This window comes from Balearica regulorum, chromosome 1, assembly GCF_011004875.1.
Source record: "Balearica regulorum gibbericeps isolate bBalReg1 chromosome 1, bBalReg1.pri, whole genome shotgun sequence".
NCBI classification, from domain to species: domain Eukaryota; kingdom Metazoa; phylum Chordata; class Aves; order Gruiformes; family Gruidae; genus Balearica; species Balearica regulorum.
This window is the reverse complement of record NC_046184.1, coordinates 90,983,048-91,000,335: the sequence shown is the minus strand read 5'-3', so window position 1 is coordinate 91,000,335 and position 17,288 is coordinate 90,983,048. Positions and strand designations below refer to the sequence as shown.

The following is a 17,288-nucleotide window of genomic DNA, read 5'->3' as shown; positions in this document are numbered from 1 at the left end:
TTCCCTGTGCCCATAGATTCCCTCATCAAGGAGGGGCGAAGTGGTAAAGCACTGCACAAAGACTGAGCTGAAACATCACCTGGTGGCAGGGCTGTGAAAGACTCTAAAGTAGCTCCTCTGACTTCCCAGATCCTCTTCCTCAAATGCTCTTGAATCATCAGGACTCGCTGTTGCTCCCCCAAATTCCTTCCAGATGTGCAGCTTCCACTCAGCCTGGAGACCACGTTGCTATTGACGGCGACTTTGTCCATGCTGTGAGCTTGGACTTTCAAAATGGGGTTGCTCAGATGGGTGGCTTGGGGGCATGGTCTGAATGCACCTGGAGCTAAGAAGAGCTAGTGGGGCTTGGATATACTTTGACCAAAAATGGGGCAAGCAGCAGTACACGAGAGATCTTCCCAAGCGGTGAACAGTCAGTGGCGTGAGAAAAGTGTGCAGACAAAGACTAACTCTCGACACAATGCATGTCACCAATGAAATCTTCATGAATGGCACGTAAACATGCACTTGGTGCTAGCATGGGGTGACACAATTTCACTGGTGAGGAAAGTGGGAAGGGGGGAGGAGGGGAGTGCATCACTGAGCAACATACCCGCAAGCTGCGGGGCTGCAAACAAAAATGAACACAACTGCCAAGATACAGGTGTCGGCTGGAGCGTCCCATGTCGCCCTTCCCAGCCGTTTAGAGACAGGCATCTGCTTGGTTTTCCATCTGACCAGAAACACGCTCCAAGCAACATGCTGCAGTCATGCATGGAGTTCATGTGGCTCAGGGTGGCTGCATTTCCCCTGTCCAGTTCCTTTCAGAAAGACTTGCCTTCATCCCTCCTCTCGGTCATCTGAAAAGGGTTAGAAATCTGCTAGCAAATATGGGGCCATATATTAAATCTAAGTCTTTGTTCCTCTGCTTGGACATTACCAGACATCCCATGTAACTCTTGTAATATTTACAAACCAGTAGAAGAAATACAATTTTTCTTTTTTTTTTTTTTTCCATTTTGTTCACTTCTTTTTATAACACTAAATGTTAAATCTCCATCAATCAAACACAATTACACTGACAAGCTCAAGGAACTGGTGTCCCATTCCAAACTCCCATCTCCTCCAGTCCCCAACCAGCTGAGAGGCAGCAGGAAGCAAGAGCATAGCTTTTTGGGAGGGGATGGGGCAGATAGATAGCAACATGAATGAGGAGTAGAGGCAAGGAGGAGAAACAGATTCAAAGAAAAGGGCCTGAGACATGAGAAAACCCTTTGCAACATCTCTGTCAAAGGGCAGAGGGGAGAAAGAGAATGAGGAAAAGCATTTGACCTTGCCTGTGTTTCCTATGTTCATTTGGGCTCTCCTTTCGACAGATGCTTTGAGTGATCCCTGCTTGAGTTCAGGAGAAACGGGAGGGGGGGTGGGATGGGGATGTTCACAGCAGCCCATGACGCACGTGGCAGCTCGCAGGATTAACGTCTTGTAGTAAATCAAGCTCCAGCCTACCCACGGCTCCCCCAGCCCTGCTAGGAACAGACATTGCCAGGAGCGGGGCTCCCAGCACTGCTGCAGATAATGGGCACACTGGGTATTTGTGCCTTCTCTCAGACAGGGCTGCAAATAACTGGCTTTAACCCTGTTTCACAGCCACGTGTCGGAGGCACAGATCTGCCCAGGTCCTGCAGGCAAGACCAGATCCCAGCACTGGGATTGTGGCTGTTTCCTCTAGCTAACAGACGGATGGCTTCAAAAAACAAGTGTCCTGGGTTTAGTAATATATTTCCCTTTAACCATAAACCTCTGTGCCCTGACATCTAAAAAAATACCATCTCAAAACCCTTTCAAACCAAAAGAGATGTGAGGCATGAGGTGCTGGGACTTGTGACCACCACCACACCATGGGTCTCTGATGTGTGTGAACCCAGTGCTAGGAGTGATCCCACAGCGACAAAAACACATGCAGAGAACACCACGCGGGATGGACCTTACAATAGCAACCAGGTTGACATCAAAGTGAAGCCTCAACCTAAAGAAAACGGTGGGCTTGACCCAGCCCTTAGGAACAGCCTGTGATAGCCAGTCACTGCAGGCTGCCCACCTTCTTGCAACAAGCTTGCGACAATAAATCCAACCGTAGGTACAGCCCTGAGAATGAGAAATGTGGTGTTATCCCTCCTGCCAGTGTTGCTGGAGAGGGTGCAGCTCCCAGCCCTGGCTTCTGGGACCAGCACCAGCTCGTGGCTGTACCTGGGGGATGAGAAGCCCTGTTGCAGCAGGAAATGTGAAATTGTTACTAACACATCGAATGACACGACCCTCCCGAAAGGTAGGCACAAGGACTGGGGTGTCTGAATCTCTGAAGGATACAGGGCATTTTTTTCCTGGGCTGCAGCATGCCAGTCTCCAAAGATGCACAAGTGCCATCAATGTCTGCCCTATCTTGTAAGTGAGGAGCCGTCCCTGGATGCCTTGGGCAGATTTCAAGCACCAGTTGCCTAGCTCTTCCCTCTTGCACCAAGGCACACACCCCCCCAGGTATGGCTTTGGGGCTTGAAGGAGTGGGGGGGGGGAGCATCATTTACCACCATCCAAATCCACAGCAGATCTACAGCAAGTCTACCATCACACAAACTTCAGCCTCTCATGTCTCGAATATTTCCTCACTCATTCTGGCTGCCTGCGAGGAGCTCTTGACTGCCTGCTTAATTGCCTGCCTGCTGCTGCCCCAAACAGCTGAGCTCAGCAGAGAGGAGTCAGGCGCCGGCTGTGCCGCAGTGCAAGGTGAAATTGCTGCTCTGAGTGGCAGGGAGAGGCCTTGGCAGAGCGTGCCCCAGCCGTGCAAAGGTGGGAATGGGCTCACAGACAGCAATTCCCGCTTTCCTTCCTGGCAGGGGACTGCCCGGTGGGTATCCCCTCCCGCACGCCGCAGGGCTGCAAGCCCAAGCTGTTTCCCCCTTGCCTTCAAGAACGTGCGAGCATGGCTGCCAAGCATGCTCCTACTGCGCCGAAGCGTGCTCCAACTGGGCGAAGACAGAAAAACAGGCTTGCTGGTGCTTGAAAGCTCAGTGGTGCCAAGCACCTGCAAAACACTGTACTGTTGTGGGATGGTCACTCGACTGGTGTGGGCAGCCATCGCAGCGTACAGCTACTGGCTTCCCCTCTCCCACTGCTCGCTCTGGCTCCAGCAGCAGCCCTGTTGCTGGTGTGGCAATTTCCAGCCACAACCCAGCATCTTCTTAAACCTGTTTCTCACAGCCTGCTCTCTCCCTCTCCTTCTCCTTGCTCAGGAGCCACTGGAGCATCTCCTGTTGGCATTTCTGCAAGTGATTCTGCCATGGGAAGGGCGATGGCAAGCGCTAGCCCTCTCCAGCAAGACCAGCACTCTTCAGATGAGAAAAGAGAAGAGCAAAGGACAACTGTGCTGCTTATTTCTTTGCTGCACCACTTTAAGCTCCTTTTTTATAAGCCCAGCATTTTGGACCTGACATTTGTTTTTCTTCTTACATTCACAGGTCCTGGATATTTTCTGACCCAATTTGCTTCAAATGTGGAATTTACAAAGTAAGCTTTGTAGTAGCAGTGGCATACAATAGCCACGTGTGCACCCACATACACACACACACGCGCCCTCACCCTTACATAGCATATGTTTCCTTTCATAACAGGGAGGGCAGTAAGAACCACAACAAAAAAGGGTATTGGCTCTATTTCTGCATGACTACCAAAATGGTTAGGAATGACCAGACTGATGTTTTCACATTGAGGCATCATTCCTACGCACACACTATACCTACAGGTATGGCCGCTCGGTGATGTCCAAGGTCTTATGACTCACATCGTACCGTCCCAGCCTCCCCTCCCCAGGAAGAGTGGGCAGCCACGCTCTGCACTCCGTAGTTCTGCAGGCCAGTCCTGGTCTCTTCTGCTTATTTGGACAAACGCACATGTGTGCACACCCCCATGTGCGTGTGCAAGCACTCATGCACAGCAGGGGCTGCTACGCTGGTACCTGAAGGCTGAGAGCCAGGCAGGTTGCAGATGAGAGAGAAAAAAAAGGCTAAATGGGTGCAGACTGACTCTTGCAAGCAAGGTGGCCAGGAGTCAAAAAGCCAGTGAGGACACCAAAGAGGGGACACCATGGCAACCTGTGTTGCAGTTGCCCCTCTCTCCTCACCCCTCTTCTCTGCCTGAGTGATCCCTCAGCATCTTGTCTCACACTTACGAGGCGGGACATTATCTACAGCAGGATGAGCATATGTACACATGGACTGTTCCTTTTACATGCTTAGAGAGAGCAAGAGAAAGAGAGAAAGAGAGAGAAGACGGAGTGAGAGCCACACATACACGCATGCATGCACGCACACAGGCATACACAGGAGAAAGACACTTGGTCAAATTGAGGGGGGAGAGGAAGAGGATTTAAACACACAAAAAAAATGTTTTCAGTAGAGTTGACACAGCTTTAGTTCAGGCCAGCGAGCGTGATGTTGCATGGAGGAGGGGACAGGAAAGAAGGTATTTAGCAAGGGCTGGGTGTGCAGGATCGCAGGGCAAAGTGAAGAGGGGAAGGGGTTCTTCACAGGACACCAGTGTGCAGAGAGCTTCAGGTGAGTTGCTCTGGTTTGTGGCTTTTTTTTTGCTTTTTTCTTTTGTTTGTTTTCAAAAGTATCAACTGGCTGAGCATCGGCTCACAAAAATGACCCAGGGCATCCAAAAAGTTAAGTGGCTATAGACACCGAAGCAAAGACCTCTTTCCACAAAAGAAAGAGGAGGAAGGAAGGAAGGTGAGGGAGTATGGAAAAGAGGAAGGAGGAGAGAAAAGAAAAGGGATCTTCTGTTTGATTGGCTTTGCAGGTTTTGTTGGATTGTTTACATTGCAGCATCCTCCGGCGACACAATCCTTGCTGGTGCCCCATTCTCTCCCTCGCTTCGTGTTGCTTCCTAGACAGTCGGTGACTTGACAGCCGGCTTGTCAGGTTTCAGATTAAATGTTGCTGAGTCTTCTTTGCTGTAATTTTTTCCTCTCCCCCCTCTTCGCTCCTGAACACACAAAAGTTGTGAAAGAAACAGTCTTCTCTCTCTCTCTCTCCCCCTTTTTTCTCTTTCCCCTCTCTTCGCTCTGTCTCCTGTATAACGTGTTTTGTTTTGTGTGTTGTTGTTTGTTGTTGTCGTGTTGGGTTTTTTTTAATTATTATTATTATTATTATTATTTTTAATTCTGATTTGTATTAACATTTGCTGAGTAGGCAGAGCAGGGACGCTGCCAGCAGCCACAGTGGGACGGCCAAACTCATGGAGCCGTTGTCTACTCTCCCTGTGCCGGGTCCTGCAGGGTGCGAGAAGGGAGAGAAAAGAGGACAAGATTACACGCGGCTGGGCGAGACGGGGGTACCTGAGGAACACGGCGCGTTGCTGCGGAGGCGAGGCTGCTCCCAGGCCGGGGCTGCAGGACAAGCCTCCGGCCAGCCCAACCGGAGCCTCCCGCAGAGGCTCTCCCCAGCCGGTGAGCCCGCCAGCTCCTCAGCGTCCTCCCCTCCCGCCCAGTGCTCCGACGGCACGCGGCTCTCCCTGAGCAACACCCGGGCTGGACAAACAGGGCTTGGAGCCAGCGGGAAGACTCAACCCCAGCTGCCGCCCCCATCCCATCCCTCGCCGTGCCTCCTCCAGGGAGGTGCAGTAGGTCACACCTTCGCACGACGCGCACGGACCCACGCCCCCCCCCCCCCCGGCCTCCAACCCCGCACACACCCCCCGCCCCCGGCCTCCAGCCCCGCACCTCCCCGCTCCGCCACCTTCCCGGCGGTGGCCCTGGGATGCCAGGGCTCGTTGTAATTCTGCGCGGTGGCCAGCGCCTGTCTGCAGCCAGACACCGGCTCCGCGGGGGCTGATTCATCACAGCGGTCCGATCAATAAAACATGGGCCCAACCAGCGGACGCCTCCCCTCCCAGGGGCTGCACGGCAATTATTTATTTCTTAATTGGGGTGGACGAAGGCTTCGCTGTTGTGTTAATGGCCCTGTGGCACGACACCTATGGGGTGAGGGTGCAGGGTGTGCCGGGGAGGTTTTCGTAAGGGTGGGAAACGGACTTGCATGTGCGTGTGCGCACATGCACGGGGGTCTGTCAGAGGGGGCAGGGAGGAGCGCTCTGCCGCAGCAACAAATAATGCAGCCTCACTCCAGGAATATTAAGTGCTAACGCTCCTGACATCTTCTCATTCATCCTCTCATTTATGGGTTCCCTTTGCTGGATGGCTTTAAAGGCAGCGATGCTGTTTTAAATTCACTCTGCAGTACTGAGCCTTGGCAGCCTTTTTAAGGGAGGTACACATGGCTATGGTTTTGTAAATGCGTGCTCATCATGCATATGTACACATAGGTGTACACATATATGTACATTTATACGTATGCGCCCAGCTGCCGGCTGGGGCTAAACCATGTCAATGTACACATGCATGTACATGTACACATATATGCATATGTACATGTACGTGTACACATATGCATATAAGTGTATATATATGCAGTGTTTTACTCAGAAGGGGTGCAGGAAGATGCTGAAGTGTGCAGATGCAGACGAGTCTATATGTTGGGACTAATCCTGCTGCAGAAGAAAGAAGATGCGCTTACTACCAAGAAGAGCAATTTCTAATGGCCGGGGGAGCCAAACAAAAAAGGCCCTTTTCAGCAGAGCCCCGTGGGACCAAAGTGCAATTGCTCCTTCTCACAACCTGCAGAGTTCACCAGGCGAAGAGCCCCGTTCTGCTGGGTGGAGCATGGGTGCCACAGGCTTGCTCAGCAGCACAATCACTGTTAAACTCTAGCTGGTGACTAAACGGATGTCCTCAGAGCCCCTGAAATTCTGTAGCACTTTCGTTTGAGTGGTTTCTTCCTCACGTAGCCCATCACTTACTAGATCAGCTGTTTGTGCCCCAATTCTATTCTTTCACTATTAAGCATGTGCTGAATTGTGTGGAAAATTTATATTCCATCTATGGCTTCTTTTGCCAGTTAGTCCCTGTTCGTCTTTGGTGGCTTGTCACACAAATCCTACAACACTAGTTTTTCACTCGTTTGGATGACAGGAACTTATTTCCCCCTCTGAGCTCAGAAACAAGTTTAAATTTGGCTACTACACTTACCTCACCTGTGTTTCAGATAAAGCATCTTTCATGGCCAAATAGTTGGAGGGAGGCTGTTTGGGATCATGTGTACCCCATATTGGCAGAGAAGAAGTCCCAAAACATGACTCCTCTGGCCCAGCAAATAAGCAAAAACACAAGGCAGAGTGTGTTGCCCACAAAAAGTTTTCAGCCGTCACATTTTTACTCTTTGGCTAAAATACTGTTTGTCTAATAGATACATGGACATGTACGTCACACATACATATGTGGCAACCATCCCCCTCCTTGCCACTTTTCTAGGCCCTACATGTCATCAGAGCAAAGGCACCTGTGCGGGCACGCAGTGCACGCCTAGCACAGCAGGGGCAGGGGTATGTTTGGCCTTGGCTGGGTACTGCTGCCTCAACACGTCTAAGGGCATGGCTCGGGGTTTGTGTGCTTGGGGAGGGGGCGTGGGATAGAGGTAAGACATGGTAAACACATGAGATATGGTATGGTAAAAACACAAGCTTCTGCAATACCTAGGTATAAGGGCAGACCCCCAAGGCATGGTGTGATGAAGGACTTGGGAGAGGGTCACACCAGCTTCCACTCTGCTTAAGCTCGTGTGTGTGTGTAGGCTTGAGGACAGCTGAGAAGCCAAGAGAGATCTCCATGGCTGAAAAATGGTGTGAGTTGTATGTCCTCAAGCTTCCCTGCTAAGCTCCCTGCGTGTGCCAGTGAGGTGGTGGGGCCGGCCGCAGAAGGCTCTCCACATGCGGTGCTGATCACCTGCACACCACCACGTGCTAATACCAGCACCCGTTTGCACCAAGGGGCCGCGTGTGGCTGTGCGGGTGCCAGGCAGCGCGTTAGGCTGACTGGGAGGCCTGGGACCCAGCCTGGTTCAGAGTGGCTGCCGCCCCCGCACGTAACCCTGGGGCTGCATGCACTCTGTGTGTCTTACAGCAGGGTTAAAGTACGTGCCACGTGTGCTACGCTGTCACATCCGTTGTAAAAATGTGGGAACGTTATAGTTCAGTCACAAAATAAAATACTGAAAACTTGAGAATTTAGGCTTTGGAGGGGGACACACACACTAATTGCTCAAGCTAAAAAAAAAAAAGAGTGAAAATGTTAGAAGAAAATAAAATATTCATCTTTGAGTGAGATTTTGTGCAGGAAACAGTATCTGTTTTCAACTCTATCACTTTCAGTCTCTTTCCTAGCCGCACCTCGGTCCCCCATGCTGCGGCCTGCCTGGCTGTGACAGCCCATGTTGCATCACGACGATGGGGTGTGTGCGTGCCGCTGCTGCGCGAGCCCAGGCACCCACGTGCCTACAGGTGAACGTCCGTTCGGGGGGGGGGGGGGGGGATCGCGCCAGCCCTCTGCAGCGCCGCGTGCGTGCCCCGCCGCGGGCTGCCCAACACGTACACACGCACGACCCTACCCCGCACGTGCCACTTGCACACGTGGGCACGCACGTCCGCGCGCCCACGCCCCTCGCGCCGCGCTCCCCGCGGCAGCAGCCCGACACGCCGCAGTCTCTGCCGCCCCCTGGCGGCTGCCGCCGCCCCGCGGAGCCGCGCCCGGTGCCGCCCGGTGCCGCCCGGGTCTCCTGCCGCCGCCACTCGAGCGAGCGGCCCGGGCAGAGCCAGCGGGAGCAGCAGCAAGGCCCTGTGCGACCGGGCTGCGCCCCCCTGCCCGGCTCGGACCGGGCACAGGCTCAAGTGACGGCGCCTGGCCCTCGGCTCGGAGCTCAGCCGCCTCCACGCTGAGCAAAGCCCACGCTCCCTGGCGCCAAAAGCCAGGAAACGACCCTTTCAGCGGGCACGGGGGGGGGGCTTTGGCAAATACTAAGTGATGTTTTCCCCACCCTCTCCCACTTTCGTAACCTTGAGCTGTTGCTCTGGGAGTTTGCTCTGCAAGCTAATCTCCCCGGCTAATCATTCCCCTGCAATTTGGCAGCACCGCAAAGTTCGTGACCACGCAATAGCTTTGAAGGGGGGTTTCATCCACCACAGCCAGGGAAGGAAATTGGGTTTCTGATGATGAGGAGTTAATATGAATATCTGGCAGCAGTTCCCTTAAGGGACCACAGACCCCCAAATGGCTGACCGAGTCGGATCACATTAATCAAGAAGGAACAGACTGAAAACCGGCAGGGGCAAAACAATTGCACTTCTCTTCCTCACTCCAGACAGGGAGACATTTAGATACCCCCTGCAGATGCAGGCGGACCCCGCCATGGCGCCTAAGTGTGCTGCAACAGCCTCACAGGACACTGTGCCCGGGTTTCCGCGGGTTTCTCTGTGGCACACGTTCAGCCTGGATGACCTGTGTCATGGCACAAGGTAGCCCTGGCTGAGATTTAGAGAGCTGTAGCTCTCTCAGGGCTGGGACCATGTCCCACCCCCTCCCCAAGGCAGGGTAACCCAAGCCATGTGTTTAAATTTAAGCATGGGAAAAACGGAGCCGTGCCACCGCAACCTCGCTGCTCCTGCCCACCCGCACGTAACGGCCCCGCGCACCAGCCTCACAGAGAGGCTCCAGGGGTCTTTTCCTGACACTTCTAGAAGAACATCTCCATACTTTTGGGTGGGGATGTGGAAGAGCCAGCAAGGACTTCAGCAATTTCACCAGGTGCCTCGCCCTCCTGCAGACAAACCCTTCCACGCAGCATGAAGCGGAAGAGTTGCTGCATGCGCTCCTGTGCAGCGTGCTACTTCGGCGGTGCTGGGAGAGCTTTACCAGCCTCACGTGCAGAGCCAGCGGCACCCACTACTGCTGAGGCTGCCTGGCCTTTCCCGTTGTAAGGCCCTGTTCATGTAGCACTTTACAAGCATCAACAGGGCAGATGGAACGATCCCATGCTGGGTGTTTGTCTTGGCCTGATTTTTTTTTTTTTTTTAAGTGGAAGAGCAGCAGCCAAAATACTTCTGCTGTGTTTGAGAGCAAGACTTGAGGAGGACAAAATATTTAATTATAAAAAAACCCCTGAAAGCCAGTGACTGTCCCTCAGAACATTTTTCTGCTCTGATGCTTTGGCTCAGAGCCTTGCAACAGTGCAGAGATCTGGTCTTTCAGAAAAAGGTAAATAGCTACACAAAACTATCTGCCTTCAACACCCTTGGGGAGCAGGTCCCCACAGACTTCACACATCTTGAATTACTTTCCTGGGACCACCTGTGCTTTGGCCCCTCACAGCTTTTGGGCTCCCCCATATAAATGGCACAGCACAGCTGAGCTGGCTATACTTGCTCCTCCCAGAAGGGCTGCAAGCTAGGCTGGCCCGTTATGTATGCTAGTTTGCATGCTATAGCTGTAATGTTTTTTTTTTGTGTGTGTGTGTGCATGTGTGATGGGTCATGAACAGTTCCTACTGCTGTAAAGGGTGTAGGAAAAGACATGACAAGAAGGGTAGTGGAGCTTGGGTGAGATGGTGGAGGGAGAGGGGAAAAGTGGGGTGCTGCTTACGTTCACAGCAAACCACAGCAAGATTGCAAAGCCAAGAGCTAATCTCTTACTCAAAACCAGCCTGCCTCCAAGAGGAGCATACCACAGGAAAAGACCAGCTCTACTGGGTCAGTCCAAGGGTCTTGTCTAACCTTCAGTCCTGTTCCCTGCAGGTGCTGGGTGGGGGCCAGCCAGGAGCACATGCCCAGCATGGCATCATAGCGGCCTGCCTCAGGTGCTTCAGAGTCATCCTCAGCCAGCAGAAGCTGCACTCCTTCACAGATTTGTTTTTTCTTCCATGAACTTGCCCAGTCACTTCTGGACTGCCTGAAGGCTTCCATATCCACCACCTCTCTCAACTTTTAAGGAGCACAGCAGCAGTCAGCTGCCAGCAGTGGTATTATGGCCACACATGGAATCTCGGTGCTACGCTCTCCTGTGACTTTAGGACCTTGGCATTAACCGAAAGCCTGGCACACTGCCTGTTCTAATTGCTACCCGAACTGGCTAGATTAAAACTGTCTCAGTCACTCCTTGCTCCGCAGTCTCCTCTGCTGACTACAGGAGAGCCAGGATAAGGAAACTGTGTGGGAAGAATTAGCTGGGGTGTGTTCAGATCTCCCTAGGAAAGAGACATGAGGCTTTTGTCAAGGAAACTAAGAAAGAAGCTGCCCAGCGTCAAGAGATCACTGGCCACTGAATGCTCATGTCCTGAATCGTGGAGCTGCAGATCTCCCCACCAAACCTGGGGCACAGCTATTACTGAGCCCTCAGTGGATGCTACTACCCAGGCCGCTGAAGGGAGCATAGTTTAGTTGTGAAAGGGCTTAGTATGATGCCCCCTCCAAGGCCTAAGCAACTGAGACTCCAGTGGTGTGTCCTCTGTGGCACAGGCTCAGCCTCCAGAGATGTGGCTAGCTGCAGAAATCACCGAGAGGGGAGCAGAATTCTGAGGTCTGACCTTTGTGGGATGATTAAAAGGGGCCTTTTTCTCCCTGCCTTCAAGCCTTGAATTCTTGAATTTACAGTGTTACAAGGCACTGCAACACACAGGCTGGGCAGCAGTGGCCAAGGTCAGAAGGCTGTTTGGTAGCCCTGTACATGCCCTCTCTCGTGGCTGGTGTAGGCCCCTCCAAAACCTATAGTGCCCATTCGGGGTTGGGGGCTGCACGAGGTGATAAATATGGGAGGAAGACTGTATCGGGTCAGAGGCATAGGAAAAGGCCACTGTGATGAGAGATATAAGAGGGGGGGGTAATATGGACTGAGGTGATAATGGGGAGCCTTACACTTGTACTAACGCAGGGCTACAGCACACGAAAAGATACCAGGGAAGATCTTCAGCTGAAATCACAGTATGGGCACGCTCAGCTCAGGACACTGAAGAGGGCAAGAGGAGGAGATGTCAGCCAGGGTGAGGATGGGGAAATGTAGGAGATGATGTAAGCATGCTGGTTGGACAGGTAACAAGATCTCCCTGGCCAAAGGGGAGATGAAGAGAGGAAATTAAACCCATACCAGGCATTGGGAAGCAGGGATGGTGGGATAGAGGCAGGTATAGGGGAATGATGGTGCTTACAGGAAGAGGGAGTTAGTACCAGGAATGCAAAGGCAAGGAGTCAGTACCAGCGTGGGTCAGAACTACAGGAGACAAAGTGGGGATTCCTACAGAGAATGGGGTGGTGCCAGGCGAAGCTCAAATGCCAACAAAAAGGTATGAGAGAGGGCACGAGCATTTGCAAAGGGATGCAGCGAGCACTGTGGCACGCAGGCGTACAACACTGGCCCTCGGGGTGCCCTGTGCAAACTCCCCGGTTGGCACACACACGTACCCCCCCCCGCCGCGGTAGGCTCTGCTCTGCATCCCTGCCGCACAGCCTTTGCTGCGCTTTCCCCCTCCCCGCGCCTTGCCCAGCCACAAACCCGCGGCGGGGGCTGCGGGGCGGGGGAGCGGGGCCGGGCCGGGCCGGGCCGAGCGGGGCCGGGCCGGGCCGGGCCGGGTCGGGGGAGCCGCCGCTGACGCCGAATCGCCTCTTCCCCGCGAGGTGGCAGCCGAAGGCCAGGGAAAACCCAAACCCTGGGGCTCAGCCGGCCGCCTCTCAACGCCGGTGCCGGGAGCAGCGCTGCTCGGCGGTGACTCTCGGGGTTAGCGGCTAGGCACACCTGCGGGAAAACCCTGGGGGTCCTGCACAGCAAAGAAAGGGTGCCAGCTCTGCGTGCTCTGAGCCACTTTTGCCTGGGGCAGCCCAGTATGGCCACGTTTTTATGGCACAGAATCTGATCCCCATCGGTCTGCATCTCTCCACGAGCACTACGCAGCAGTAACCTTGGTAAAACTGCTTTGGGGGGCAGATCTGATCTGCTGGTTGGTCATCCCCATCAAAAGCAAGACATCTGCCCACTGCAGTAGCAAGGAGCAGAGGTTGCAGGGAGTGTTGGTAAAGTTTCTAGCCCGTTCTGCTTCTTCCACACAGGTATCCCCCCTTCTCTCCCCTCACTCCCTCCAGCTCCCTTTTGCAACATCGATAGCACCTTGAAGGGGCCCGTATGAGAGGGGGCTAGGGGCTGTGCCGTGCCACATAACCCTTGCTGAACAGACAAACTAGGTCAGACTTGTAAGCAAATCCACAAGTCCTCTTGGTTGCACAGAGGGATGCCTCCAAATGCAGTGAGCGACATGATCACCGCTAGCAGAAATTGAACATATGCCTTTCAAGATTCCCAATCCAGACCTTTAGAAAGGGTCATTTGAGGTGCAAGCAGAAAGCAGATGTATTTCTGGTCCATGCCCAGAGAGGAAAAATCACCCACCTGCCTACAAGTTTCATACCCACATTTGCCAATCTAGAATATTCTGCTGGGTCCTAGGTCCCACCATCTGAGTAGCCAAAATGGAGATAGGAAAAGAGACAGCAGGTGCCAGCTTTCCTCTTATTTACATTAACAAGATTCTGGGGCTTGCCACATCTGCAGAGCTGATGGAGAGCCCACAGAGAAGTTTCAAAGGGCATTGGAGAGCTTACAGGCTCCTTATTTGCCTTGGGGAATCTGCCCTTGGGATCCTGTCAATGAATGCGAGGTAAAACCTGGTGTAAGAGGACAAGCAACCCCCATGAGTTTCTAAATTGAAGTGAGGCCAAGAGCAGGCATGGGACAGGCTAGGAGGACTTGTCTGTGATGGGAAGGGAGGAATGATGGCAAACCAAGTAGAGCTGGCCTGCTGTTTTTCCAAATGCTCTCCACCCTGAGTGGCTCTGGGCTCCATGCTGTTGACAGGCTGACTGTACTTACAGTGAAGACTGGAGTCCTGCTTCTAGAGCAAAGAAGAGAACCGAAAATGAGGGAGGAATGAAGAAAAACCACTAAAGGAGAAGGTGCAAGGGAAAGGGGATGTGCACCATAAAGGTCTCTGTCATCTCACTCCCTGGGCCCTAGAGGGGTCTTAGGTTTTACACTTGCCAGCTCCTCTGCAGGAAGTAATTTTTCTAGTCTGTTGACTCTCTTGCCAGGGCTTCAGAAGATGAAATCTTTATTATCATGAAGGCTTAAAAGGGAGGAATACTGTTAATTCCATTTTCAAGGTCATACTTTGAAAGTTATTAATTTCTTTCTTCCAGGGCTTTGCACTCTACTCTGAGGCTTTAGGGATTAGCAGCTTCTACTTACTAGGGTTCATCTGGGGCTTTTTTCTTACTACTTTTCCTGTCGTCTGCCGTCGTCTGCACACACACCCCCCCCTTTGAAGAAGGCACAATTTTTCACTCCCTGCTATTAATGTTGAAACTATTTTGTTCATTACCTGCTTGTACCTCATTCTCACTACCAGTTCTGCTCCTGTAATTAAAACTTGACTGTGACGGCAGTAGCAATGGACTGGCTTTTCTAGAGGTGGAAGTACCACTGTGTAAACTAGGGAGGATGCCCTCCAGCAACTCTCCAACAAGATTAAGGAAATGTCTCTGGTGTCTATCAATCTTAGCACACGGTTTAATGTATTTCAGAATTTGCTCATGCTTTTTTAGCACTGAACAGTTCTTCCCCATGTTTTGGAGCTCATTCATGGTGTACTAAGTACTCATCTATCATATCTTGTGTCTTAGTGGAGATTCATTCTGTAATGCAGCACACCCATCCTTCCCTGAGATCTAAAGAATATCCCTGAAATTGTATTTCACAGTGTCTTTCTGAGAAGGTCGTGGTGCTCAAGAGCTGGCTGCTTAGGCCATTTATCCTGGAGCTGACTTACAGTACTCCTAGTCTAGAACTGAACTGCTATCCTGACCAGTGAAGCTGGTGGGGGCTAGAAGACCACCTACGTTGCAAGGTTACACAGATCTTTCATCATTAGATCTGTCCTGTAGATATCAAAAAGTTCCAAGGTTGTCTCACAGCTGAACAATAGTTCTCCCACCCTTTCCATCCCCCTAGCAGCTGGAGGAGATTTTTCTTTTTTAAACACACTTGGCAAACTACTGATACAAAATCAGTTACTTAAAAGTGCTTTGTCTTCAAACTGTTCATTGAAGACTCTTATCCTGCAAGCAAAACATCCAAAAAATACATAGCACGGACCTTTTCAGGGTCCCTCACAGGGAAGATCTGAGCTTTTTTTGCTTTTCACTTTTCTAGGAAACAGCAATCCCTCCCCTGCTCACCTCTCAAGCACATGTATACAGCACACCAGATCAAAGGCGATACCAGCACACAGTCTGGTGTCTCAGTAGGGAACAAACAGAACAGCCCCCCCCTCGCTCAGAGCACATACAGCCCTAGGAAGCAGGTTTGCTAATCGGAGGGTCTGGAACCTCTTGAAAAATTAATATTTTCATCAGCTTTATGTCTGTCTGTTTACCTACTTCATCCCTGCTATGGTTTTCCACAAGCTTTGCTGGATATTTGGCATGAGCAAGATTTGACTGTCTGCGAGCAGAAATGAACGGGAAGGGACACACCGAGGGGTGACTGGAAAGGAGACTGGAGCAGAAGGAGAACTAAATTGGGGTGGAGCGTGACCAGCATGCTTGAGGTTGCTCTGGTACTGTAATCCAGTCATATCGTTGCCTCTGCCTTTCCTATTCTTCTCCTCTAGTACCTGCAGCACAGTGGCCTTCCCCTCCAAATCTGTCCTTCAGGTCTTTTTAGGACCACCCCTCCTCTCTGGGGACTCCCTTGCAGTGAGCTTAGTGGACACCAACCCTTGTCCCTATCCCTCCTTGCCCAGGAGTGGAACAAGCTAGGAGGAAGTTTATACTGGACACACTGTAAACGAGCCTGTGTGCTTCTCTCAGCATTTCAGGGAATTAGAGATTTCGCGGGAGTCAAGCTGGGCCCACAGCCTGGCGTACCTCACTAAAGCGTGTGGTCTAAGTAAACGTTACTTTGTGTCACCTGCAGTTCTCATCCAAGTACACGTATATGTGTGTGCAATGCCAGAGTAAGACTCCTGGTCACCTTAACGCCCTAACAGTGCAAGCATGGTTTTAGTGCCAGGCACAGGGAAAGCTGAAGCAGAAAGCCATAGTAGCTTCCCACTGCCCATTCCCAGACCAGTAATTCAAAAGGGTAAGTTACTACAGCTTACACAAGCAGCTGAGCTGGCCTTCAGCTGGACGAGTTGGGGCAATGGAAAAGATGCCTGCACCCACTTGGGTTCATCCTTTAGCTGTTCTAGGGTGCCTGGAAACCGCTCGGCGACTGTGGGATGTGCCTCCGAGCATCGGGTGTGTGCGTACGGTGCATATGGTGGCCTGGCTCAGGAGTGTACTCGTCCATCAGTGATCATGCATATCTGTAACACCTACCGTAGAGGTGAAGCTGTGCTGGTTACAGCACATCCTTCTCCGTGGCCTTACCCCTTGCACCTGTCCATGCACTCATTCCCCAGGTGGCAGGAGGACATGCAGGCACTCGTGGCGAGGGGCCAAGCGCATTTCTCCTTTGCTTGCCTTGCCACTAGGCCTCTCCATTTTGCAGGGGAGCTCTGCTGACAGACCTGCTCGCCCACGGGAGGGAAGGCCTGCCAGGAGCACTCTGCTTTTCCTGCAAGCCTGATTTCTTTGGAATGGTTGGCTTTTTCCCTGTGCACCCCCCTCCCTCCCAAATCCCACACCTCCCTTCTCCCGGTTGTTTTTGTTTTTAGAGAGAGCGCTTAGACAGCTGTATTAATCATGCAAGCCCAGCCATGTGTAATGCGCTTTATCAACAGCAGAGCAGACACTGAATGGCAATGGGTTCACAAGCGGGCCCGGTGCAGTGCCTGAGCTGGGAAGATAAACCTGCCGCTTCCCAAACCGACTTACCGTCATGGGTTAGTGAATGGAGAGACTGTTCACTTGGGACAATAACCAGAGGGGAGGCCAATTTGTTAGGCAAATTCTTGAGTGGTTTACACTGCAAATGGAAGGGGGAGGAGGATGATGAAGGTGGGAATTACTCTTTGGTCATTTTCTCTCAGGGGTGGGAGGAATTTTCGTTTGTGTATAAGGATTAAATCAAGACAAGTGGCTGTTCTTCATCCTCCTCCTTGCTGCCCTCCACACTTCGGTCCCAGTCAGCCCAGCTGGCAGCTCAACATGGGAAGTAAGAAGAGCGAGAGGGTGAGAGCAAGGATTTAGGTACACCTGCTGTGCAGTGGGTATAAGTTGCCTTCATCGTCTCTAAGGATGAAGGTTCAGTTGATGGCTTCAGAAACTCATCTAACATACAGATGGTATCAGGCTATGAGTATCCTCCGGGCTGAGGATAT

The 17,288-nt window shown here is 52.2% G+C and overlaps 1 protein-coding gene across 5 annotated transcripts in view; it reads right to left on the bottom strand.

Annotated features, from left to right (window-relative positions):
• Positions 1-5,204: 5,204 nt before the first annotated feature.
• LSAMP (limbic system associated membrane protein) overlaps positions 5,205-17,288 on the bottom strand; it is a 1,022,906-nt gene continuing 1,010,822 nt past the window's right edge. For all 5 annotated transcript variants that reach the window (XM_075765473.1, XM_075765451.1, XM_075765461.1 and 2 more), the window contains one exon: positions 5,205-5,308. In XM_075765473.1, coding sequence (XP_075621588.1) covers positions 5,211-5,308 — 98 coding nt within the window. In that variant the 3' untranslated portion in view covers positions 5,205-5,210. The remainder of the gene's footprint in view (positions 5,309-17,288) is intronic.